The sequence below is a fragment of the Gallus gallus genome, chromosome 2 (genome assembly GCF_016699485.2).
Source record: "Gallus gallus isolate bGalGal1 chromosome 2, bGalGal1.mat.broiler.GRCg7b, whole genome shotgun sequence".
Classification (NCBI taxonomy): domain Eukaryota; kingdom Metazoa; phylum Chordata; class Aves; order Galliformes; family Phasianidae; genus Gallus; species Gallus gallus.
The window spans coordinates 15,874,517-15,902,190 of NC_052533.1; the positions used below are offsets into that span (position 1 = coordinate 15,874,517).

Sequence of the window (27,674 nt, forward strand, 5' to 3'; positions counted from 1 at the left end):
TCTGCACAGTTAGCACTGTGGATAAGTAAGAGCTCATTCTCTTTGCTACTTTGTATTTATCCTGATCTTGGCAAACATGGAGTCGAAAATGACTGTTTTGTGTGTGGGTTTTTGTTTAAAGCAGTGTATCCTGGCTGCGTTCTTCAACATGAATAATCTCCCTGAGCCTCCTCATTACCCTGCATACCACTGCTTTTCCCCAGTTACTATTTTGACTGGAAATATTACAGGCAAGAATACAAAAAGTTATAATCAAACGTGGGAGCTGAAAGTGATTTTAAAGCTTCTTTCCCATTAGTAATTGCCTACAGCTGTGTAAGTTGTGTTGCTTTGTATTACAGCCTTTAGGTTGAGGCTGTTTCAGCCCATGAGTTCTGTACAGCCATTGCCCCCACCATGCTGCATTTACTAAACATGAAAAAAGTGCAAGATTAAATACAAAATATTAAAGGATTGATTTATTGAAACATTAATAAATAACACAGATAACACATGCCTACACTTATTTCAGTGGGAAGTTAACAGTTAGGTACCTTTGGGAATGTCTGTACCATCTCTAAAAGGGAGCTGCCTACATGGGCCATGGTTAGCAGCTGGGACAGGCACTCCATGGTGCTCCATCCTGCCTGGGTGGGTTGGTTGGTTGGAAGTGACCTTCAAGCTAGAGTGTTCTCCCTCTATAATCCTTTCTGTTGTTTTATATTAAATTAATCACTCTGAGGGCTTTAAGCTACAGGCACAGTGGCTTCAGGTCACAGTAGAACTTCCCTTCCAGCATAAGATTTGTTCAGACCTGAGTTTTTGGTACATCTCATGCCAAAACTGACCTCTGGCAGATGGAAGCTGATCGTTACAGTGGTTTTCAAGGATGTTCTGATCGTTTTATTTTGTAATTCAGCTTTACAATAAGAAAATCAGAAGAGGGGAAAATAATTCCTTTAAAAAAAAAAAATAAAAGGACTTAAAACAGGATTAAAATTGCCCCAGTAAGACAAACACTGAATTCTGTGATTACATTTTTTACAACATAGCTTGTATGAAAAATGCTTTTCAAACTATAAAAGATTTCCAGGAAGGGCAGAAAAGAGCTTTCCTCAGTTATTTGTAATGTTTGGTGTGGATGGAGAATGAAAGTGCATCAATAATATGGTGAATTTCTAAGGTTCAAATCTTACGCACACGTTGTGAGATGACTTAATTCTTTATAGCAAAGACGTGTCTTTGTTTTCTGCCTAATTAATTTTAGTGCACTTCCATTTCCCAGAAATTAAGACCGACATATACGCGTCTACCCACCTACATCTGCACAACTCTAGCTGTATCTTGGTTAATAAATCCTCCACAAAAGAAAAAGAATCGGCACCAAAATTAGCTTAAGTTTTGTTTTGTAAGAAATCAGAAGGATAGGAGAGAAAGGAATACCAAAAGTAACGTTTTTCCTTGTGTGAGTGGGGAAGAGTGCACAACAGATGAGGGATAGGAGCTCTTATTTTAATTTGACATAAACTGACAAAAGAAAACTTGCAACGCACAGAGCTTTGTCAAATCTCAGATATGCTTACAGAGCGAGCTTGCTTTCTTCTTAAAAGCACCCTGTGCCTCAAGTATGGGTTTCAGTTACAACAAGCTGTAGCCAACAAGAATATAGCTATCAACCAACGTTAGAAAGATAAGGTGCAGCCTTTTCAGATGGACCCCTCGCTTTGGAGGGATCACACCTACTTACAAACACGTATTTCACAGTCCCTCTGTTACTAAGGGCTCTTAACTTGCAGGATGTTTACCAATTCAAAAATCTCATTTAGGATCTTGACAGATAAGCGAAGCATCCTGCTTCACTTCGGAACAGTTCACAGGGAAAGCTGTCCCACACCGCTTTAGCAGCAAAAATAACCAGTTGAATTCCTAAGAGCTATACTGTATTTTTTCAACAGTTTACAACGTATTAATTCATAGTCCATTAGTGCTTTCAACTCATAGTACATAAACCCGTAGAAGAACAGGTAGGGATATTTTCATTGTAACCTTACTTCTATATTAAAGTGACAGCTTTACATATTTTTTGCTTTTTCTTTTACAAAGATGATATTTTCTCTGTTATCTGGCATCAGCAAGACTAGAAGTTCCTAAAGGCCCATCCACAAACAGGTTCCAAAACAATTAATGTTCGTGTGGTTTTAAGGATGAAATTATTAGATTTTATTTGTAACCTAGGAGCAGCAAATCATTCAAGTATCAATGGTGTTAGTCCTTAAATGTTCAGCTCGAAGGTAGAACAAATATTACTATAACAGAAGGAACATCATCCCAAATCCTGAGGTTCTCTTAAGAATTCAGAATTCCTTCACTTCCCAGGGCCACCTTCTCCTCACAGTCTTAAACAACGTCATGAACTCTCAGTTCAGCTTTCTAGAAGAGGAAACAAATAATCGAGGTTAACGTACTATCACATGGCAGTTTTTCATTTGTCTAAATACTGAAATTGATTAAGGTTACACATGAAAGAAAGCTTACTCGTCCTTTCAAATACAACACTAATTCGAGATACCTGAAAATTTGCCTTAGATTCATAGAATCACAGAATGGTTTGAGTTGGAAGGGACCCTTAAAGGCCATGAGGTCCAACCCCCCTGCAATGAACAGGGACACCTACACTGCATCAGGTGCTCAGAGCCTCATCCAGCCTGACCTGGAGTGTCTCCAGGGATGGGGCATCCACCACCTCTCTGGGCAACCTGTGCCAGTGCCTCACCACCCTTAGTGTACAAAAATGTTTTCCTTATATCCAACCTAAATCTCCCCTCTTTAAGTTTGAAACCATTTCCCCTTGTCCTGTCACAGCAGTCCCTCCTAAAGAGTCTGTTCCCTTCTTTCTTACAGCCCCCTTTAGATACTGACAGGCCGCTCTCAGGTCCCCCTGAAGCCTTCTCTCCAAGCTGCACAGCCCCAGCTCTCACAGGGAAGCAGTTCTATCCCTTGCATCATTTTTGTGGCCCTCTCTGGATGCCCTCTTAAGTTAGGGAACAACAAGCAATTTGACAGAACTGGCAGAACTTAGACAAAGTATATAAAATGCCACTAAGGATTCTGACCTGCATGTTAAATTAATTGCTATTGTCCCCTGGAGTACAGGAGAGCAGCTTGTGGTAAAGGAGGGTGACAGCACCAGACCACATCAGCGCTCTGCATTCATGAGCTGTTTTCTAAGGGCTGAGAGCAAGCTGAGATAGCCCTCCCCAGGGACATGGGCGAGGCAAAAGCTCCTGCAGACTGGAGAAGGCTTTCTCACTGCTCCTTCCATGGAATCTGCTCCACAGTTTAATGCTGAGTTACTTCACAGAGTAGCAGAGACACCTGGTGTCTGCTCTAGGACAGCATATGTGTTTTAAAACCAAATGTATATGATGTGGTCAATATATGCACTGTGTACATAGCTATTACCTAAAAGCTTACACACCTTCAAAGAGTACAAGCTGAAACTGGCACTGTGACAACAGAGAAGGAATCTTGTTTCATTTCATCTCCGAGTGTACTGATCAACCTCCTCCCTTAGCTAAAGGAGATGAAACTCCTGATGGAAAGGTGATGCAGAAACAGTCCTCAAATATAGGAACATTTCTTCACTAACAGAAGAGACTGGAGCATCTCTTCTATAAGGAAAGGCTGAGAAAGCTGTGACTGTTCAGCCTAGAGAAGAGGAGGCTCGGGAGATCTGAAGGGAGGATGCCAAGAGAACAGAGCCAGGCTCACTTCAGTGGCGCCCAGCACCAGGACAAGGTATAAACTGAAACACAACACAAGATGTTCCATCCCAACGTCAGGATACAGCCTTTCACTGACAGGGTGACACAGCTCTGGCACAGGCTGAGCATAGGCAGTGCAGTGTCCTCCTTGGAGATCTTCAGAAGTGGCCTGGATGTGGGCCTGGGCACCCTACTGTGGGTGTCCTTGCTTGAATGGGGTTGGGCCAGGCAGGCCCAGGGGTCTTTGCCAGCCTCAGCCACACTGGGATCCTGTGATTTACCATCCAAGAGAACACTATGCCACAAAAACTTTGAATAATTAAGAAGTTACAATTTAAGCTAATTCTAGTAAGGTCTACGTATCTGCAGACTTTCTGCAAACTGACAGAAAAGAAAAAGCTTAGTAGTAAGAGGTAAGAGCACACAATACTAATGAAGTCAGGTGCAAAGTATGGAGTAACTAGGGAACATTAGTTTGATATTCTGACGATTAAAAAGTTGAGAAAAAAGTAAGATGAGAGTACAGCTGGCCTTCATCTAAACAAAGCCAAAGCAGACATTACAAAAATACCATTACAAGTCGTTAGTAAGTGTTAAATAAGAAATAGGTGACATGAGACTCCATAAAGTATGACAGGACATAGTTGTCTCACGGCACAAGGTAAGTAGGGAGCCTAGCAAGAAAATGGCTCAGGAGGATATTGGGAGTGATAGGGTCACAGAATGCCATGGACACACCTCCAAGGCATCCAGCCTTAACTGCTACGTATACTCTCTGAAATTGCTCTTCTGCATCACTTCATGGATTTAACCTACGTTGCCTCTACTGAGCATACTACATAGAGAGTCATATTAACCAACAGTTTTTTAACATGGAGATATTTTCTCTTCATGTCTTTTCCTAGAAGTAAGTCCCAGCTAATGGAAGGCATACGTAGCTTCCAGCATCTCTTGTTGAGCATTTGTCTTGACTTTTGGGGAATAAACCACACACCTTCCTAAGGTCACCATATCACAGACTGCTTTAGCTTTCTACTATCAGAGCTAGGAGTTCCCGATACAGAAAAGAAAACATTAAGCAAGATGTCCTGAAAAAAAGAACTTAAGGAAACAGGACCTATGAAGCTCCCTGTTCTGATATGGAACTCATGGTTCAGATATACTGCCGAAGATGCATACTCGTGCATTATTCCTACATGTGAAGGCAGTTTTTTTTATGTCTAAATAACCTACTTCATACTGATCATCAACAGATGAAGGAAAGTATATATTTGCCCCATCGAATGCACATCTTTACCTTCGCTTTCTTTGAAGATATACGTGCACCAACCACTGGGCAATAAATGGCCATACAATAGCAAAAGCTAAAACACCAGGAGAAATCTCAAAGGGCCACCATGACGGTTTCTAAGGAAAACAGAAAAGAGTCCAGTCAGCAGCCTGCAAGTGCATATGCAACACCACATCTGTACTTCACAAATGCTTCAAATGCTACGACACCAAGGTAGAAAAAACTGGTAAGACCAGAAAAAAAAACAAAAGGTTTGTCTATTAAATTATCTAAATAATTGTAAATGGAAACAAACAGTGTTTACCTTAACAGAGGAGGCGGGTTGATAATTTGACTGTAGTGTTGCAGATCTTGCCTTTAAATACAAAGAAAGGACTGGTAAGTGTCAAAAAGAAAACAACAACTATAATATTTCTGCTTCACTAAGTGAGCATATTTAGTTCTTCATGGTGGCTTTGCAGTCTGTTTGTAAGACAGCTTGAGGAGCAGTAGTTAGAAGGGAAGGAAGCTTTTCCTTGACGTTGTTAAAAAGCAGTACTATCCCCAGTGCAACCCACCTTCCACACTTGGTTTCCAACTTAACTTCTCATGTTTCCATTAAACTTCAGAGCATTTTTATCACATTTCTGTGTGTTAAAATATGAATATCACTGACTGAACCTCTCTACAGTTTTTCAAGTCTCCCCCCGCCCACACTGTCACTGTAACTTCCTCATCTCTGGTCCAAAGCCAGCAGCTGCAATCCAGAGATTAACTTGCAATCCCAGCAAATTAACTTGCAATCCCAGCAAATTAACTTGCATAACAAAGTATTTAAACACTGGTCTGTAATAAAGGCAATAAGCATTCTTTCAGTGTGCCCTGAGCTACAGCTACAGGCATGCCTAACAGTACAAAGCAATCCATCCAAAACCTTATAGGCAATACAGAGAATGAGAAGTACCAGAAACATTTCAAGCCTTTTCCCACATACCGTTGTGGTGCTTTCACAGGAATAAAAAGTCAGCTTTCTAGGCCTTTCCTAATGAATGTGTGAACCAGAAGCTTCTTGACCATATTGGTCCTCAAAAAACGAAAGCACAGCATGAACTGCTGGGGAAAGATCTTTGACTAATACTTCATATATTGCTTTGGCAAAAAAAGGTAAGAAATTAATCTGTGTGCAAACACCAGATTCTTGAAGAGCTACGCAGCTACGCTGAAGCAAAATTACAGTTTTAAGAAATCCTCTTCCCTGGCTGCCTCAGATGTGGAGTGTGTGCATCTCATAGGACACTGCTGACACGGCTCTACAATGCTCGGGCAGATCAAGTATCAACATGACAAAGAGAACCAAGTATTTCTGACTGCTGATTGAACTACACTCACAGCACATTCTATCCTCCTGCATACACTACTAAGTGTAGCAGTTATTTCCACTGAGATGGAAAGAAAAAGAAACACCACATCAACAAATATCTACACTCTTAACACTTCTGCTTGCTTGTACACATGATGTGAAACTCCAAGGGAGCTGGATTACTTTGAAGGAAAAGAATGCTATGAAGAAGCAATTTGCTAGCTGAATAATGGACCCAGAACTTCTGCCTGCAAACATTTACCAATCTGGGAAATTAAGATAGTTCTATTTCCTTTGAAAATGCATTGATATCTACTGATGAAGACATACGGGATCACATATTACTAACATTAACCATGGAATATCTATGCCGTGACCACATAACATGTATTGATAACAATGGCTGAGATGAGTTGTATAACAGAAATGAGCAAAATAACATATGCTTAATATTCAAGTTAACATGCCTGGTTTTGTTCACAGGTACAATAGTCCTGAACTGTGTTCCTGAGATCAGATAACAAAAAAAATTAAGTTGAAACAACCTACAGAATATAACTGAAATTTATTTACAGTTTAAGAAAACACTGTTTTAATCTGAAAGCATAAAGATATCCAAGGAGATTTAACAAAAATGTAATCAAATTGCTTCAGTGTGTACCTGCGATGCTGTAACTGCCTCCAGCATATGCAACCTCTGCAGGACATTCTGCATGTCTTCTTGCAACCGCATCAGCACTACCGCGATCTGCTCATTGAGGCTGCCCCGCGGTCCTCTGTCTGATCCCCAGCGCTCTCCATCCCCTCCGTTACCCATCTGTCCACCTTGCGAACCGTCACCTACAGGATGAAGTCTGTGCCCTACATTGGGAGGGAAGAAACAGATGCTTAAAGCACAGAATGGGCTACCAGCTCCATTGAACGCTTTGGTTTGAACGCTTGTTCAGTTCTCTTCCTCCCCAACTGAGTGCTTTATTCAGGCAGTTCTTCACCTATCACATTCCCTTAACTATACACAGATAACCGAATGTGTTTCTGTCTGCTTGTAGCAAACTAAGTTGAACAAGAGAGAAGGGGAGATGGTTAAACTAACGGGCAGTCCTACAATGTGTTCTTCATAATAGTTTACAACATAAATGTTCTTTTAAAATTTTCTTTTTAACTTTGCCATTTGATGCCATACAAAAAGACATGGTATAAACAAATAGAACTTTCTGTTTTAACAACCGTAACAGATAGCATCAGCATACATAAAAAGTGTGGCTAATACCCCAATTATATAGAAAACAATGTGTAATTGATATCTTTCCAAGAGGTTCCCTGGTGTCAAATAAGACACTGTAGAGGTATAAATGCACATGCATTTGAAAATAAATATGCAACCTGTAGAGAAATTTTCCACATTCACAGATGGGTTTTGGAGATTGCACCTTAAGAAGGGTGGGTGCTACAGACAGCAGCTGAATTTTAAGGTAAGCCAAAACGGAAGCAGCCGATATGCTTATTAAAGATCTCCACAACACAATAAAATTATTCTGTGTTACTATGAATGAAATAAATACCCTGAACACAAAACTGATCACCACCCACTGGAATTAACTTATTAGCTATCTTTACTGTGAAGGACAGAGGCACCGTATAGTGGGACTGTCTGAGTGAACAAGGCTGACCAGTGCTTCTCAGTCTCCCATCATTTATAGCCATGAGCAGAGAAGGAAATACAAAAGCTGTGCACAGTACCTCTCCCTCTTCTGACACCATAGAAATCTGCTTTTTCTCCATCCTTCTTCTCCTTGTGAGGGGCCCCATTACTGGCTTTGCCATCTTCTCCTCCACACTTGACTTCACCTTTTTCTTGAACTGCTCCTTCTACAGCAGTTCCAAGCTGCAGACTCCCAGCAGTTGTGCAAGCATGCCTTGGAAGATCAGTATTTTCTAATTGAAGACGGTGATCTACATCCAAGAAATGGGATGAACGCTTTAAAGATCCTTTAGCTGATGTGATGATCTCCAAGGGCTACAAATTAACATTAACAAGTAATTAGAGTCTGTAAAATGTAACAGTCAATAAAAAGGAAGAAGCAGCATCTTTTCTTTCACTTTAAGAAAATAACTTGCTCTGCGTTATGACTTTTAACAGGAACATTTGTTTTGCTACAGAACGTGTTTTCTGTTGCCCAAACATACTTTCCAAATTAAAAAGGTTAGACCTTCAATTGAGACAAATATTCTTAAAACACTGAACCAATTCGAATCACTTCAGACATTTTCAGCATACAATAACACTCATTGAACCTTTGGAAGATCTCAGAATGTTCAGTTTTCCTTTGGCTTTGCCTCCCAGACAGCAAAGAAGTATCCTAAACTAACTGGTGAACCAGACTGTCAAAAGCCACGTGCTACTAGCAACCTTGGGCTAGCAGTGCTTACACTCACTACAAAAAAATGACAGTATTTATTATCAACCTGCTCAAAATTGCTTGACTGCACCCTGTATTATTCACAAATAAAAGTAAATTCTACCAAGTTTTTCATTCAAAATCTGAAATGCTGCAGAAAGACATTAAAAATAGATGGCATGAACATTGACCGGGTCACAATTACACGTTCTGCAAGAGGACTGCCTTAAAGTGCTACAAGCACTCTTTGTTCAGTGAAAGGACAAAGTATGAGCACAATTACATGTTGAAGCAGACCGGGGAGCTCAGCTAGCTGAAAGGTAACTCCACGAAAAAGGAAAAATAGCAAAAAAAAAGAGGAGGAAAAGAAATGGAAACTGCTGCCAAAAATCCTGTTTGTCAAATACAGATCATTAACCTGCATCATCAGAACTGAATATTGAGTATATGCTACACCTTTTGCAGTATTTAAGTTCACTGAACGTTTTCTAGTTTTAGTCTGTCTGTAGTTGTACTTCTATATTTATTCCTATACATGTCTATCTGAACTAAACTTTTCATGTTCAAGTTGGGAAATTGGTACCTATCCACCCACTCCCACTAGAGAACCTCAAACAAGTTCAAACCATACACAAGGCAATTGGGAAACAACCTATATAAAAAACAGCTTGAAGCATTTCTACCAAATCACCTTTTGCAATAGCTTTCGCTGCTGCACAGAATTCTGATTTGCTAAAAGGAAACAGATGGATAAGAAAACAATGCAATACTGCAGTGCTTGCAGGCCTTTCTAATCCCGTGCACCATTCACACACTCCTCCCCTGAATCAGGAAGTTAGTCAGGTGTTTGAGTACAGTCTGCCAAGCCTACATTTAAACTGGATCTCCGAAAGAGGTCCAAACCAGTAATTCAACTACGACCACAGTTAATACTAGCAACAGTTCGGTAATAACTAAGCCAGTACAGTTGGTGCCCACCTTTTACATGGAAGTCAAAGATGTATGTTATGGCTGAAGGGTGTACAAGAACACCAACAAATCATCATCATCTCCCACTTCTCTAGATCCAGGCCACTTTCTTGCACTGGCCTAGAGGCTGCCTGCTAAGGCTTACTCTTTATTTAATCTAAGAAATAAATGCAGGATTTATCAGGCCAGAAAAATAGAGCAAAAATCCACACAGTTACAAAGATACTTAATGATTCTGAGGGTCAGCTGAATTCTGGTCCCTACGTATTTTACTAGACCCTGTTACCTGTGGATACAACCCTTACTTTCTTCATACCATTCTTTTTGACAGTTGTTTCTATGAACTGTTGTTTTGGATCATTTCCCCTCACCGAAATTCTCTGAGGGCAATAATGTTGAGGCTGTTAGACCAGTATTAACCAAGTCGTAAAAGACAGACAATAAAAAGAACACAAAATGATAGTTCAAATAAGAGAAAGGTATGTGTGTGTTATTTCATTCACCTCTGTATGTCCAGGTTCACCTGACAGACAAGAACCTACTTAAAAATAGGCATATTAGCTTCAAATTAGGAATACTAAGCCCTTACCTCTTCTAGTCCAAGTTGCTCCATTGAGTCACAATAAACTTCACTGTCTGAATCACTGGTTAAGTGCTGCATTCCTGAGACTTCTTCAGTGTTCTCCTCGTTTGCACCTGTATTTGGAGGAGATATGCACATGAGCTTTGTAAATGTGAGCCAATCTTGGCACAGAATAAAGCAATAAGTTAAAATACCCAGGTGAGCTTCAGTTCATGCCCCTTTCAACTACTACTGTCATCCCATTAATACAGGAATTATACAAAACGTTTGCTAGGGGAAAACCAAACATCATACTGATATTTCTATGTTCTAAGATCAAAATTTTAATTTCTGTCTGTTCGTTTCACTCTCCTTCCCAGTCTCAGTATAAAGTAGCTTTGTACAAAGTTGTCAATTGATTTTCAATTGGTAGATTTGGACATCAGTTTCAATAAATGGCATTCATAATATTTTCAGCCTTGACAAATACAGATATTAATGATTTTCATTTAATGGCAAATTAGCTTCCCAATGCAAAGAATACATAGATAGATAATACAATGATTTTAAAAGATAATTGCACTTCTGTACATTTGAGCATCCCTCTGAATTTACCCCTCTTTCTGTATAAGATGTTTTAAAAAGCACCTTATTTTAAACTGCTAACAATTGGCTAAATTTCTTAGTATTTTTTCACATTTATGCTACTGGAAGACACCACTTCTCATTTTTGAATCCCAGGATTAAGATTTCCAAGAAAAATATATGCAAATTAACACCTGATCTTGCAAGTAGAATACCTTGGTGATCACAGTTATTAGCTATTTCTAGGCTTGGCTCTGTCTTCTTTATTTCTTCCTCCACATTCAAGCCATTCAGGGCAGATTTGGTCTGGATGCCATTCTGCATATCTGGGATAAAGCTGTCCTTGTAACAGTCATTAGCAACACTATTTTCCAAATCCTTAGCAGCTAATGATTCTGTTTTCAGACTCTTACAATCTGTAAAAGAACAGGAAAACCTTGCAAATAGAAAGCCAGGTATATAATAGCTAAAAACAGTTCTTAAAGCCAAAAACTTTCTGATAGTCTATATGTAAAATGTATACGCAGAACAAAACACAAAAACATTCCCAGATTCACATTTGCAGAGATTGTTCTATTACTGTAAAGAAGTATTACTGTAACAGTTTAATTTGCATAAAGAACAGGTGATGTTTAACACATAACTAAGCAATTCCACCACAGGTCCCTCTGACGAATTAAATAATTACCCTAACTTTGGAGGAAGAAAGAACTGCATAGAATTCTAAATGTGTAATTTCATTTGGTTTTCACTCGACGCTGCTACCACTCAAAACCCTTTATGAGCCCCCAAAATGAATGCCATTGCAAGTTCTGTTTTCCTTTCTCTGAAGAGATGTGATTTTCAATTCTACGGTTATTAACAGCTGTTACAAGTAACACTGGCAACAAAAAGGAAAACAACACATGATATTCTATCAGTTCTTAGATAACACCCTGACATAACTTTCTAGCAGTCAAAAAATGTATGGCAGTACAACAAGTACAGCATTCACAATCCTTTGGGATTTTCTGATACTTATACGGTTAAAAAAGAGACAAAAAAGCTCTGGAAGAATCACAGCATGTTTGAGGTTGGCAGGGACCTCTGATTCCATCTGGTCCAACCCCTGCTCAAGCAGGGACACCCAGATCAGGGTGCCCACAACCATGTCCAGGTAGCTTTTAAGTATCTCCAAGGAGATTGAACCTGTCTGAGCAACCCGTGCCACTGCTTCATCACTTGCACACTAATGAAGTGTTTTCTGAAGTGTTTCCAAGAGACACTGGTCTAAGTGTATGAAACATACCCTTTACATTTTGCTGTAGCTCTTTTTCTTCCTCTTCACGAAGACCTTCTTCTTCTGATTCTGCTCCGCTATCACTACTTTCAGCTTTTCCATTCACAGCCTTTATATTTGGAGTGGAATTCATGACATTACTAAGGTCTAAGAAAACATTCAACAAGGAAAAAGTAAGTATTTTAAAAGAAACCAACACACAGCTCCCCCAGAAATATCAGGCAGCTGCTGCACAAAAGCATTTCCATATTAAAAGAACAATCAACGAATGCCAGTTTTATTTCTGTATGACCTTCCTTAATTATTTTAACGTTTCTCTTTCGTGGTTTACCACAGAATGCCTGACTACTCATGAATGATTCTGAGGAAGCCTACTGGAAAAACAGTACATTACATGTTACTTTCACAACAAAACCTCTGACCAAGACTGTTATCCATACTTCTGGTACAGCTCCAGTAATGTTTTATCTAGGACTGCTATGGTCATGTATTTGAATCCAAAAGTCAGTATTTTTATAGAAGTTCCCCTTGGGGCTGAAATGCTTCAAAATTGCAAACTCTGAAACATTCCGTTCAATGATGTGAGCAACCAGATTCTGTGAAAGGGAAATATTCTATTAATCTCTTCCCACAGTGGTTTAAACAAAACATGGTAACAAAATGTATACAAACGTTAATCTGGCAAAGTGCACATGGAAGTAAGGACTGAGTTCAGTGAAAAAGATGGTGTAATAAATACACAGTGCATTTGTTTGCTTGTCCAATTACACAAATATTATATATATATATTTATATAAAACAAATACTGAAAAAATAAAGTAATTGTTTAGCCTTCATTTTCCATATCTGTGATCACTTCAAGGTTTATAATTTACTCCATGTTCAAAGCATTGCAAGGTAAAGATTCTTAAAAATATAAAAAGGAGAATTTAAGCCTTTTCTACACCGTATGTAAAAAAATATGGATAAATACATACTGATGATTTCAACCACGTACATTAGCACAGAGTGACTAAGGTACAAAGTGGACAGTCACTACACACTCCCACACTCTACATGTTGACCATCAGGCTGGATTCTGCCTGCTTTAATTGTCATCATAACACTCCATGTGCATAACTTGTACATTCCCTTGACAGAATCTTGAAAGATTAATTAATGTCAAGCCTTAAATTAATTAGGCTTAACATTAAAGAGCAAAATAACATCCAATTATACTGGAGTTGCCAAACCAGCCCTGCTACTTTCTTTGCTGCATGTAGAGCGAGGGTTTTCTACTTTAATCTTGCAGTGAAGAAGTGACCTGCCTTCCCACAATCCTTTAGTTTCCAAGCTCACCCATGCTGCTTAAAAAAAACCCAACAAAATAGCTTTTATTTAGATACAATGAATAGGTTAAACATCCTGTTCATCCTGTGAAATAAGCACTCTATGGGCACCCTGCATCGCCATTTTGGACTGTAAATTAAACTTTTATCTGAAAAGTAACTGGAAAAGCTATCACCTCTTTTGTGGACCACAAGAATACAAGCAATCACAAAGTCATTCTATTCTTCCTGCAAAAACCATATTTGCAAAAAAAAACCAATGACTTTCATAGGAAATTCCCACCATATTCCCTGTTTATTTCCCATAAGCATGTTTCACTTACTGTGAATGTCTATTCTAGAGATGTTTATCAGGGAACAAACAGTGCAAGGAGGATAACGTAACACTGACAACCTCTGCAGCACAAGCAGTACGCACAGTGACAGCTCGCTGGCGATGGAGAAGCAGGCATCACCCTCCCCACTGAAATCAGAACAGGGTGGGGAACAAACACGCCAGCGCCTTACCCAGTCGTGGGAGCAAACGGGAAAAACAAGACTTGGAGACACATCCAGCTGTAAAGGCAGGTGATTAAAAAACCGTAAAGCTCCTCACCCTGCCCAACATATTGCGAAAAACCCCAACCATACCAACATGTTTTCCAAGGTTTACTTTTTTATGGATTTGAAGAGAACATTGTTGAACGTGCAAATGTTTTTTTTTGTACTCTATTTCAGCACGGAGATTATTAACCTGGGGAAACTTCTGTATGCTACGGTGCACCTATTCAAAGAGAATCACAGACTGGTTTGAGTTGGAAAGGATCCTTAAAGGCCATCTGGCCCAACCCTCCAGCAATGAACAGTTACACCTACACTGGATCAGCTGCTCAGAGCCCCATCCAGCCTGACCTTGGGCGTCTTCAGGGACGGGGGGGGGCATCCACCACCTCTCTGCACACCCTGTGCCAGTGCCTCACCACCCCTACTGTAAAAAAGCTTTTTCCCTGTATCTACTCCAAACTAATAAAGAGGTAGAACCAAAGGAAAGCATCAGGAGTAATAGCAGTATGCCATGAAGCACCTGAGAAACAAAATCCCTCAGGATCACATTTGTTCCAGAAGGTCACCCTTAGCAACAGTGCTCCTGAAGATCACAAAGAGGCACAGCTCTGACACAGACTCCAAAGAACACAGCACATTGTACAGAGCCACGGCCTCACTCAAATACCACGTTTGATTCTGTACTTCTCGTCAGAATTCCTATAATATTACCCTCACCAACTCCATCCCCAATTGCTTCTACTTCTATAGGGTAAGAGCACCAAAGCCTAATCAGAGCCGACTAGTAGCAACTTCCACAGCCTTGTGGGTAGGTCAGTAATTGCTCCCTGAGGAAGGAATGTATCTTTTAATAACTCCATCAGCCTGACAGTAGCAAAATCTTAGCTACTAAAAGATTATTCTATGACTTTTATTATAGCACCTTACATGGGGACTTCTTTGTACTATGTTTACGTCAACTAATGCTCTGTCCAAACTTGGGTATCAAGTCCCCAGACACCTGCATATATAAACAGTGTAGATGGTTACTTTGATCATCAGGTAACTAGAATTCTTTTCTTGCCATCGTAACCCAATGGTCCATACTTGCAGCTGATCCATGTAGGCTTCCTGTTCCAATTCCAAGTTCATGCAACTATGTTCTGCCACTTCTCATTCACCTAGTTTCACAAACCTCCTCCTTCCTTTTGAAACTGATGCATTCCCATACTGTATTACTTCAAGGAGAGATCACTTGCCATGGGGGAAGGAGTACATTTCAGGGTTTAGCTATGCTTTGGAAATCCTGATATTTGTCCTTTCAGCATGGCCTTCCAACCAAAAGCCTCTTTGAGCAGTCTGTGAAACAGGAACTACAGCTGATCTGCCATCAGAACTGAGGTTATAAGTAGTATTTTAACATGTGGTTCAGAGCATAGATATGCATCCTTCCTGGTCTGCAGCTGTGCTGCCTGACATAGCCTATGCTCACCCTTTTTTTCTCTACATGAGACTACACCACCTCCAAGTTGGGATTTGCTTAAACAACACATTTTAAAATGAGTAATAGACCTCCACTAGCCTAGCTTGGTTTAACTAAGAAGCACTCAGATGAGCAGCTCAGAGAGCAGACTGCTGAAAGCAATGGCTTCTGAAGCTTCATTTATTTCCTGAGAGAAAAAAGAAAGGACAAAGGGCACATGGAAGCATTGAGGTGTAGTATGTCCTTCAACTAGAAGACTTTCTATGCCCTCATTTCCTTCCAATCTTTTTTGGACTCTACACTACAAAGCTGCTCTGCAACACACTAACGAGCTGTCCTCACAAATAAGATTGTAGGAGGACATGTCAAAAATAAAGACAAAAATACAAAATCCCTTAACTACCATTGCTTTATCACTCCTGTGTTATTTGATGATCAGATTTTCCTCTATACAGTTTTCATTTCTTTATTTAGTCTTCCTGAACTTCACTATAGTAGGGAAAAAGGCCTCTCCTTTTTCTTTAATTCACTCCAAATGACCACAGCCCTGTTTGGTTCACATTCCTCTCTCTGCTTATGTGCTACTCAAGCTGTTATATAAAAAGATATGCCATTTTATTTCCATAAACAAAGTAATTAACAATAGTCATGTCTTTATTCACCATTTACAAACACCAAAACAATTCGTGGATAAATAAACATTAAGAGCAGCTTCTTATCTTGCAAGAATGCACTGAGGATTACTGACTTAATCATCCTGGACCTTTATGCTTTTCTTCCATTCAGTACTGATGGAGCTCTTCTCCATTCATATCACTGGTACCTATTCCCCTGAATTTTCAGGGCACTTTCCACAAAAAAAAAATAAGGCTATTGAGTTTTATTTGGATTGACGTATACATGGTTTTCTTCTTTCTGTGCTTGAGACTTGTGCCAGTAGAGACAACCTGCTTGTATTTTTGGACAGTGAGCAGCTCAGTAGGGACAGCAGCTGACCTGCAGGCAATCCCAACAATGGCAGGCAGCTTCACGTAATAAGGCACCAGACATCCAAAATACAGGGCCACAAGCACATGCAGAACAGTTAGATGGTGCATGTGCAGCGAGAACAATGGATCTAGGCTTTGCCAACATACTGTCAACACCTTAGAAAGTGATCACGCATGAGAATGAACACGAAAAACAGCTGCTTCTTAGATCTCATATTAACTCTTAGTAACAGCAATCACTCCAGGATCCAGGATGTCTCCATGTCTGGTACTACATTCCTCTGGGAGAATGAGCAGGACTCGCTATGTTCTCTTCTGTGTGGAAGAGATACAGTCAATATTTGGAATTTTTTTGTTGTGTAAGTAGTAGAGAGGAGTTTTATGTACTAGTGTGATGATACGTGTAAGTACACATCAATATAATAACACATATCTGACTTGGAAATGCATCAAAACCCCGTAAAGAAAACTAAGTTATGTCTGAAAGCAACAGAAGAATCTATTTCTGGGTCACCTATAGTCCAGTCAACAGGAAAGAAATTTCAATCAAAAACTGTTTTGCCTTGTACAAGAAAAAATACACAGGAAATAACATCAAGATTGTGTGCCCCACAACCTACTCTTAGCAACTGAACAGCAACAGCCTTTCACACTGCCCACATTAAACACAGCCTCGTGGATAATTGATGGCTTTTCCATACATATTTGAGACTATGATTAAAGTGATTATTTTTTCTTATAACAACATCGTGCATAAAACACCAACCCACAGTCATTAGGCACAAAAACTATTACTGTTGACTCAGTTCCAGCATGAAACACAATACAGTCAGGTTTGCCTTGTACAAGATGGTTTTGGAAGTAAACTGCTGAGACATGCAAAAATAAGATTCACACTAGCCTCTATGAACATGGTCTGTAGCCTTCACAGAATCTCAGAACAGCTGAGGTTGGCAGGGACCTCTGGTTCCACCTGTTCCACCCCCTGCTCAAGCAGAGCCACCCAGAGCAGGGTGTCCAGAGCCATGCCCAGGATTTCTAGGATCTCCGGAGAGGTAACTCCACAACCTCTATGGGATATCTGTGCCAGCACTTTGTCATCCACAGAACAGAGAAGTGTTTCCTAATATCTAGACAGAACCCTGATTATAGCTGTTAGCTTATCACAGGACACTAAAACTGGAAAGAAAGTTGTGAGCTCAGAACTTTAAAAACCTCTTTCCCCCACCCAACAGTTTCTCCTGCCCCACACTTGCCCTGCTTTAATGCACCTCATAGCTGTTGTACAGCCACCCATTCCAGATATCCTACTAAAACACAGCAATTCTGAAGTAACAGGGACTGCAGTTATTTTCCCCCTTCTTATAAAGCGTTAGGGATTCACAGCCATTGAGTTCCTTAAAAATCCTAGTGAGGAAAGAGGAAGGAGGAGGAAGGAAATTAGTTTAGTAAGTATCTTTGAAGTCAAACACAAATGAGAAACTGAGCTTATAAAGCAAACACAGAGGGTGTTTCACAAGAAGCCCACACACAAGCAGGAAAAGCATGCCACCAAATGCTTCATTACAAAGCAAAGATGTTAAAAATGAGATGAGCTCTTTGAGAAAATACAGCAATTTGAATAAGAGAAACTAGTCATACACAATCTACAGAAGCACAGCTGGAAAGTATATTACGTTTTAAGAGCAAGAAAAGCGATTCTAACTGAGAAGTAATAATTAAGAGCAGACTCACTTCTTTCAAATGCAATGCTCCCCTCTAAGCTTACCTGCGTCCTGAACTAGAAGCACTGGAATGGATGCACTCGCTCTAATAGCATGCATACCTCAGTGAATACTATCTTCTAAGCTTAGCTCTCACATCCAAACAACTGCTCAATAACTGTATCTGCCTGCAACTTCTGCCACTCACACCAGGTGCTACTAAAGTGGTGCCCTGTATGGGCAATAAAAGGAAAAAAAAAGTTACACTGCAATCAGCACTGCACCAAAGTAGCCTATCTGGCAGTAAGAGTACCAGACACTGCGCTTCAACAGAGCTTATTACTGCTGCAATTACAGCAGTTACAATGCACCTGAGAGCAAAGGGCTCAGGAGAAAAAACCTGATCAGGATGACAGAAGTGTTACAACTCTGAAACTTTCCTGTCTCCACAGTGCATAACTTGTCATTGCAGAAGGCAACATTTAGTCTTCACCAAGGTTTATAAGGAACACTTCTGCTCAGCATAACAGCAGAGGGTCAACTTTTTGGTGAGATTCACTGATATAACTGTGTTTTGAAATGCTGGTTTTTTTTAGCAGTGAGCTGGACATCAGATTTCTCGTTCATTTATTAGCAAGTACAACAAGTTAAGGCTGCTCTTCTAAAGCAGCAGTATCCCTGTCAGGTACAGTGACCTGTCCCCACCTTTCCCAATATTTCTCTCCTCTTCTACCAGCTACAGATAAAAAGGTCTCTCTTTAACACAGCAAAAATTACCTGTTCTCTTCTGTAGCCATAAGACAGATAAGCGTCCAGTTTCTTCTTTGATGTCTTGTATTTTATGCATCTGAATTTGTCTTCCCCTCCCCCCCCTTCCCCCCCCCAAATATTTCCTACCTGCCAAAAAGACTATTCTCTCAGAGCCTCAGCTCCTCAGCTGCAGTCTGAGCTTTCAGAACACTGCTCAGGTTACATGCTCTTGAAATATTCCTCAGACCTACATAGTCTACTGGACAAAATTGTGTTCCCCCTCCTCAACTCCTGTTCTGATTTCCCACAGGTAAGGCACAGACCAAGTGTGGGGATTGTAACGCCTAAATCAGGCAAGTTTGTCTTAGCTGCCATTTTAATGCTGGCATTTGAGGCCTCAGGGTTGCTCATTTAGGTGAGCCACAAGCTCTGTTGACTCAAAGACATTATTTCAATGGTTTGCATTTAACGTTAACAGTGAAACCACAAGGAGTAGAAATTCAATTTTAAAAGGCTACACTTCTGTTGAGAGGCCAATCTGCTGGAGACAATAACACATCAGATGCATATTGTCTGGTAGCAGATGTTGAAGCAAGATGATATTCTTTATTGATGATATACTTTTTAGGAAGCAGCATGCAATTCTTACATAGTCATTTTCACACAGATAAAAGCCTGATGGGAAAGCAAAAGGCAAATCTTCATTCAGGATGGGCCAAAAGAGTAGAGTACAAAAAAAAAGAAAGGAACTAAGAGAAGGGGCCCAGTTTCCAGGACATAAAAATTACCTATCCCTTAAAAACAACAACAACAAAAAAAAACAGCTTCCAAAACAGAAGCTGTACAGCATAGGGGCAGAGGAGACTGCAAGAACTAACACAACCAAAAATAACTGCATCCGTTTTTAAGAGTACTGTCACCAGTGTCTTACCACTTCAAAGCAAACTTGGGCAGAGCAGTTTAACTCCTTAGCATGAATCTGGGAAAGTGAAGGGAATCACGCTTCCATATTTCTAGGAAATATTTTAAGGCCTGCCCTATGAATAATACTGATTATCTCCAGCTTCACTTTTCATCATGGAAAAAGTAAGAGCACTGAAGAAAGTATTTCACAAATCTTAAGTGTAAATGTAAAATTCTACCATAAAACAATGGAATTCTACAAAAATTTTGTCACAACTCAGTGTGGCAGAATTAGATGTTGCAGATTTAAGTTGTATGTGGGTTATCATACATCACTGAATTTATCCTGTTGTGCTGTTGTTGCAATAAAGTTGAAGTTTGCTATTCTGTGTTAATTTTACTTACACTGTCTTGTGCTTAAAGCTGAATCTTCAAACTATACCTGTTTCACTAATAAATTTAGGATACTTCTTTTTAAACTTGTGATTCTTTCTTCTGCCTGAGTTTTGTTTTTTTGCCTTTTAATAAGGCATTTGTGGCGCTCTGCCATAGACACCAAGTGTAAGTAAATCCTTATTACACAGCTGACTGACCTGAATGTACTGATACTCTTAAAATCTTGCCTACCAATCCAGCTGTCAGGCAAGCTCATTAAACTCCAGACATGAAGTATGGGCAATTGTAATTAAGAAAAAAACTACAGTTTCAAAACGGCCATTTGAAAACCTCAACCATTACCTTTACTCAAACAGAGTGAATAACTATTTATCTCCCCCTGAGACTCCATGCCAAAACCAAATCAAAATTGTGTTTGCTTAAGAAGGGAAAAAGACCCACATACAAAAGGCATCTTCACCAGTCATTGCTACTTCTAAAGCACATCAAATTCATTTGCGTAACAGTTTGGGTTTTAGAGCTGTTAGATATTTTCTCCTTTTGCATTTCAACAGTTGTCACTGAAATGAAGACAGTTTAAAATGACTGAGGCTTATATCACAACCTTACAAGCACATTACCTATAACACAAAAATCATTATCAAAACATTTTTACAATGGCATTGCTAAATAAAAGCACCACACTGATTTTTATGCAGCTACGACACTGCTAGGTTTGCCACTTGTCGGAAATGTAAAGTGGTTAAAAAGACACTCCCCTTGTAAATTTGAGTCTCAGAAAGCTTAGCTTGGAAGTTTCACAAATTCACCTTATATTCTGAAGGTGCTATGAAACCATGATAAACAAAGCTGTGGGTTTTGACTGAGGAAGATTTTTTTTTTTTAATAAAATTTAGATCAGATAACAAAGCTGCATTACTGTGTAGCAGTACACACTTCTAGCAGTCATTCATTTTATGAATGAATAGGCAAGAGCTATATATGGCTATAAATACACTTCTTTCTTCAGGGAGTTTTCCTCCAGCAACTCAGAAAGCACGTAGATAATGACTAAACATACAGCTTCCTGGATCTAACTCTGTTTTTTACCTCAAAATAGAAATAGAAGATTCAGCCTAATGAGGTGGCAAACCCAGAAGTCACAAGTGTTAGCAAAAAATTACTACAGCACCAAAACGATGGAAGAGATGGACTTATCCATAATTTCTTATTCCTACCTTCCAAGTACTTAGATACCTTCTCCATTCGAACTGCCGGATAGTAGAGAGAATGAACAGAAAGATGCAACATTTAGCTTTAAAATCACTCCCAGAAAACAAGCACCTCCCCCCCCAAAAAGCTGGAGTTGTGATTATTAATAGTACAAAGGAAGTTATTTGTCCGAACCTGAGGTTAGGCCAGATCCTCTGTTCTTTTTATCTTCTACTATTTCATAGAACGGGCCTATTACTTGTAGTAATTCTTCAACTTTGTCCGTCATTGGCATACTCTCAAGTATCTGCACAAGTCCAAAATATGAAGTACCTCATGAAACAGCATTTCAATGATTCATCCATTTCAACTAATTTTACAAACTGTCAGCCATTGACAACTTAGTAATATTTCACTGCATCTCTCAACACATTATTGTAATTTATTTATTAAAAAACCCATAACATCATAAACCAAACCTAACTTACCATACAAGAATCCTAATTAGCGTTATTAAGTTTTCCTAGGTGAAGACAAGACAGGAGAGCTCATGTATTTGCCACCACTAAGGGACAGCTATAGCAGAGTGTTAGCAGACTTTGGAATCCATTATTTCAACAATTTCAAAGTAACCCAACTCAAAGTTCATCAGGCTGCTGTTATCTGATGCAATTTGTTTTTACTGACTGCCTTTCCACAAAGAAAATAAAACTGAAAGACTTATTTGCCAGAGGATTCTTCTGGTTTGTCAGACCCTGTCATCTTCAGTGGAACCTAAGGCACAGACCTCAAGTACTCTCCCAGGTCCATCTGAACCTCCCCAAAAAAACAAAATGAACAGAATATAGCAAAGCAAACTGCCACCTATGGTACGTGTCCTCTTTCAGAAAGGCAATGGAAATGAACAGATTGGAGGAACGAGTTGCCAAAGAGCATGCATCTCACATAAAAGCACCAAGCACATCACTCAGCAGCAGAAGCAAATGCTGCAGCACTCCTTCACAAGGCTGAAGCTCCAGGCAGGCTAGCAGGTAACAAGCCACTTCCAAGCCAGTCAAATACACCAGGAGACAAAGATCCTAACAAACTGCAGTTTCACTGACGCTTCTGACCTATTTAATGTACATAATTCATTCTATATTTGTAAGTGAGAAATGCTCAGTACTCAGCTATGGAGCTAGAAATGAACCAGAAACAGGAAAGGTTTGTTTTCCTTAAAAAACAAGAATTGGCAGAAACAAGAAACCCTCTCTACAGTAACACATTTGTACTTGGTGGGTATTGAGATTTGTCAACTAAACCATAATCCAACAGCTTTTAGGCAAGAGGGAAAAAAAAGAAGAAGAAAACAGGTAAGACAAATGAACTCTAAATTACTGTTTTCTTTGGATGTCAGGCAATTCATATATGAAGATTCTTGTTTTAAATTAAAAACACCATACTGGTTTTTATGCTATTACTCAATATGTAATACAGTAATTTACTAGAAGTATAAATAAATTATGTTGTAATACTGTTTAGATTAAAAGTCACATTTCTGAAACTTGGAAGAGATATTTACCTTAAACAAAACACACTTGAGCTCACATTCATCTTAGTGGGGACTAACATGCTGTGTTCCCACCCAGCACCTCAACATCTCACCCAGTCCCCTTCCTCAACAACTGCAGTTTTCAGCACTAACATGTGAGGGAAGGGAAAATAAATAACCAAAGCCACCAAACAAGTCTACAGTAACACTAATGTTGTGAATGGGTCACCTGACATGTGCAGCCTAGGGTTATGCCCCATGGCGGTAGAATGGGGAGAAACATAGCAAGGCTATACACCTAAGTTACATCAGTATCCAAATGTCACCTCCCACCCTGACCATGGATATCTATGCAGCAACAGCGCACCTGCAGTAACACCATGGAGATTAGCATGGTATGCGCTGATAGAACAATCCAGCGGACCTGAAACACACTTCTACTGATGTTTCAAGTAGAACAAATCAGCCTGGAAAAGCTGAAGCCAACATTTCAAGTGTGAGGGCTGAAGCAGCAGCAGTGCAGGGTAAACAGATCCCTGGTTGAATGAGACAAGAAGTCATTTGCTCTCCAATCCTTACACGTGATCTCTACAGAGGCAGAATATTTGTGCTTCATTTGGGTCAAGTAAGCAGGCTTTCTTGCAGGAGACCTGCTAGGGTGTTTGTTTGGAGCAAAGACAACTTCACCTAATTTTTAGCATCCTGACACATCAACTACTGCACTGAAAACAGCAAGTACACTACTGATGTGTCGATGCATTTCAAAACGGAGACTTGAAAGGAAGCATCAAATCTTGTGGTCTGCATTCAAAAGAAATTGTTAAAATTTAGTGGGGATTTTTGTTGTTAATTTACCTAATTAAGATGAGTAACATATGGCCTCCTCTATTTTCTGGAGGTGTGGTGGGGTTATACTGTTTGTTCGCTTTAAATTTTTCATTTAAAAGCAGCAACAGCAGTGCCAACAAGAACAAAATAATCAAAATCACAGATAGAAAAAAACATAAGTAGTTGAATTCCAGCAAGTAAATGTTTTTTTTTTTTTGCTATACCAGTTATAATTGTGCCAAGTATTCCAGCAGACATTTAAGACTATTAAAATACTGTCCTAAGAGAAAAACAAGTGTATACAGAGTAAAACTTAGATTTCCCTCCCCTTGATGCTAACTTCATTATAAGTCACAGATATATCTTCATCTGGAGTGACCATAAAAAAAAAAGAAGAATATATATTTAAACTGGAGAGGGTACCTGAAGTAGATACAGTGTAAAGGATTGCAGAGCAAAGGGTTAGTCAGTAAAAGACAAGAAACCTTAATTCTGAACATCTACCTTAGCTAATGCTTCAGTACTACTTTAGCTGTCACCTAAGCTTTATGTTAACTAGAACTCTTGTATTTCCCCCAGACCAACCCAAATTCAGTAGCTTTGAAGGAAACTACAGAATTTTATTTGCCCCACAGGCCAAAAAGCACAGTACTGAAGCGTAACAGCTCATATAAGGAAGAATTCATTTGGAGCTCCGACAGCATTCACTGAGAATCCCTTCACATTTCCTAGTTTAGCTCATGGAACATTTGTTCTAAAAGATAACTTCCACTTGTTAATAAATTTACCTTTTTCATTTCTTCAACGTAAGCTATCATGGCTTCCTCTTTGGACATATCTCCCAGGGCACTCCAAGCATCCCTAGGAAAGAAAGTCACACATCTTCAGAGACTGGAAGGCCCACAGGAATTTTTTTAGCCTGGCCTTAAGTAGGTCAGTTATATAATGCTCAAAGTTTCTCTCATACAAGTAAAATGTGGGAAAAAAAAAATTTTAACTGCAAATTGCTGTTATGTCCAAGTTTGTAATTTGCTAGGATAATTAAAGTAGTGGGACATACACACAGAAGAAACAAAATGAACAGCCTGGGGACTAAACAGTTCCTCGCTAATCAACTACGATCATATACCCAGTTAAGTTGTTCACAAGTCCAGATATTATGAAAAACACACGCCTCCCTTTTGACTGACTTAGGGCCCTCTACAACAGAAAAAAAAAAAAAAAAAAAAAGCCCAATACTTAGCTGGCACCTACAAACACCTGTCACAGTAAGTCAGTCAATAATAAGTCAGAAGAGGCTACAACAAAAGTGTGTTGTCCTTTCCATCTGAGTTTAGCAACAAAAGAAAGATGCACCTGTCTAATAGGCAAATAATTTAATCATTGACCCAGCTACCACCATAGTTAACTCATGACCTAGAAAATACCCACCTTTCCAGTTCTACAAGACAGAAAGTGTCAATCAAGCTTTTTAGCATTGCAGAAAGAATGCCAGAACACAGGGTGAAATAAAGCATTTCCTTACCCAGTACTGCACTCGATTTGACACTATCCTTACCTTTCGCCAGACTGCTTGTCCCACTTACAGCAAAACCCCAAGGCTGGGGGATCACATTTCAGACACAAACAGCCAGATGAGTGGGAGCTTACTTCTCTCAGTCATGCAAACATACCTTCTCCCCATTTCACAGATCCCAAGAAGACCCTGACCATAGAGATAGCAATAATAGCTGCTTTCCAGGAAAAATTATTAAAATAACTTAATTAGAGAAGTGCTCATACAGCTTCTGAAACAGATCTTCACAGTGCTCAGAAGGCTCGTAATTTGTCAAAGAAAATGCTATCAGCAGCAAGTCCTGCCACGGAGCACATAAACCAGGCACAAACTAGACTTCACCCCAAGAGCTTGAAGCTGTATCAAAAGCTTTCAGTGAGCATCTATTTACTTCATGTTCACATTATATAACATAAGAAGGAAGAATTTCAGACACTGTTCTACATCACACTCTGCAGACTGCCTAGTTTTGCTCTACAGTGTGGACATACACTGTGGAAACATTATGATGGTTTATAACCCCCTCAAAAAAATCATCTGAGAGAGAAACACAAGAAGGAAAACAAATAGAGTATCAGAGATTAAAAAAGAAAATGAAAAAGAAAAAAAAAGAAAGAAATTATTCCTCTAAGAACTACTCTTCTTAACACCTCCACCCAAGCATAAAAAAAAAACTCATGAAAAGTTACCATTTATATCTACCAATAGGATCCCAAAATCCAGGTCTTGGAATGTTACAGGGTCCTTGCGTTGCCTGCTTATAAAAGCTATAGAACTTCAGCATCATTTCATTCGTTGGCTGGAAAGAACCTGGTGAAAGCATTTTAAAAAACAATTAAAGTGCAATCAAGTATATTAGCAAGTATTTTGCAAGCTTAGCATTTCTGTCAGAAAATAGCCTGCAGTTTATTCCGGCCTCATTCACAGCAGTGCAGTTTAAGTCAATGAAAAACATCTTCATCTATCTTGAGTCAGCCACACTGACAATATTTACTTTACAAACAGAAAGCAAGCTGCAGATCAAATAAGGGACTATAACCTTTACTGCTCCTAACGTCAGAATCCACAATTAGCAAGAAGAGTAATAAGTAACAAAGAGCAAGGCTCCTTTCACTTAGTTTAAAGGGGCAGATTCTGCTTCCAGTAACGAAGTATGTCACAGGTCATTTTCACATGGCAAACAGGGATCTACCAAAAGACTTCAGAACGTAGAACAACAGTAACTCCTCCCCCATTGCTTTTGTTTACTTGTTATTTGACAGGACTTCCAATCATCCTGTCCCTGTTCATCGCTCTTCCTTGTTTTCTTCTCTCCTCTTCCTTTGCAGAACAAACATTTGTAGGGGTAGGAAATGTAAACACAAAACTGCAATAACTGGCAGAGAAAATTCATACTTACTCCTTTAAATCAAACATTCTGGGGCTGGATTTTTGTCATCACGGGATGTCAGCAACGACCTTTAGTCCCAGCTCCTGACAAACCCAGCTTTACTTAGCACAGTAACCAAAAGGATACATTTTGATTTTTCACTCTGCTGTTTCGTTAAACCTTTCAGCAGAAGGAACCCATGACATCAGCTCCCAAGCTGCCAAACCAAGTCTTACCCAGCCCCAAGGCCCTTCCCCAGCTTTCCCCGCACAGAGCAGCGGGCCGGCAGGGAGCCGCAGACCCCTCCTCCAGGAGGAACTTCTTTGCCGAGTTCGGAAGGTTCCGAACTGACGTTTCAGACAGGACGAGGCCCCGCTCCCCCCCCGGCCCGTCCGCCACAGAGACCCCAGCCGGCCGCGCCCGCCCCGCCGTCCCCCGGGCGCACTCACCATTTTTGGGCAGGCTCTGGATCACCTTCACGGCCGCCTCGAACCGGGTGGCGTGCACGGAGCCGGTCTCCGCCATCTCCCCGTCCCGTCTCTCACCGCCTCCCGCCGTTCTGCCACCGCGCCGGGCTGTGTCGGCGGATCGGGAGCAGGTCAGCCTCCCCCGCCGTGCCGCCCGCAGCACGGGAAGGGGCAGAGAGGCGCCGGGCCGCCACCCCACCGCCCCCCGGCGGCAGCGGGTGCCCGGGCCTGCCCCGCTTCCCAGCGCTCCCCCTGCGGCGCGGTGCAACACGCGCAGAGCAGCGCCCCGGCCCGGCCTCGCCTTGCAGAGCGAGCGCGACCCCCAACGCCCCAGTACGGCCAACAGCCCACCCCTACCTTCCTCCCGTCGTTAGGCGCCCATGTTACGTCTCCCACAGCAGCGCCCTTCCCCTCCCATCGCACCGCCCCGGGGCCGTCCGGGGCTCGCTGGGAAACGTAGTTCGCCCCCTCCCGGCTCCGGGGCCTGGTGGC

At 40.4% G+C, this 27,674-nt stretch overlaps 1 protein-coding gene across 5 annotated transcripts; it reads right to left on the reverse strand.

The window, feature by feature from the left end:
* Window positions 1-436: 436 nt before the first annotated feature.
* On the reverse strand, window positions 437-27,576 carry ACBD5 (acyl-CoA binding domain containing 5). 5 transcript variants are annotated; one of them, XM_046921832.1, is made up of 15 exons: window positions 27,540-27,576; window positions 27,165-27,290; window positions 26,746-26,819; window positions 26,036-26,156; window positions 24,580-24,652; window positions 21,628-21,739; window positions 21,459-21,491; window positions 12,177-12,314; window positions 11,104-11,304; window positions 10,331-10,437; window positions 8,114-8,390; window positions 7,035-7,234; window positions 5,339-5,389; window positions 5,041-5,150; window positions 437-2,409 (listed from the first exon to the last, which is right to left on the reverse strand). In XM_046921832.1, exons 4-15 carry the CDS (start codon window positions 26,131-26,133, stop codon window positions 2,397-2,399), a joined length of 1,413 nt encoding a protein of 470 aa, XP_046777788.1. In that variant the 5' UTR covers window positions 26,134-26,156; window positions 26,746-26,819; window positions 27,165-27,290; window positions 27,540-27,576; the 3' UTR covers window positions 437-2,396. The 5 variants fall into 5 exon arrangements, with proteins under 5 accessions (XP_046777788.1, XP_015136849.2, XP_025002944.2 ...); XM_015281363.4 differs by lacking the exon at window positions 26,746-26,819; XM_025147176.3 differs by having other exon boundaries at window positions 27,165-27,576.
* Between the last annotated feature and the right edge of the window lie 98 nt (window positions 27,577-27,674).

Excerpts from the sequence above, each read along its gene's own strand:
- ACBD5 (XM_015281363.4), bottom strand. The coding sequence starts at position 27,240 with ATGGCGGAGACCGGCTCCGTGCACGCCACCCGGTTCGAGGCGGCCGTG. Across the intron at positions 26,157-27,164 it reads CCAGAGCCTGCCCAAAAATG|GTTCTTTCCAGCCAACGAAT; the intron begins GTGAGTGCGCCC and ends TGCTTTCACCAG. Across the intron at positions 10,438-11,103 it reads TAATAACTGTGATCACCAAG|GTGCAAACGAGGAGAACACT; the intron begins GTATTCTACTTG and ends CTCCAAATACAG.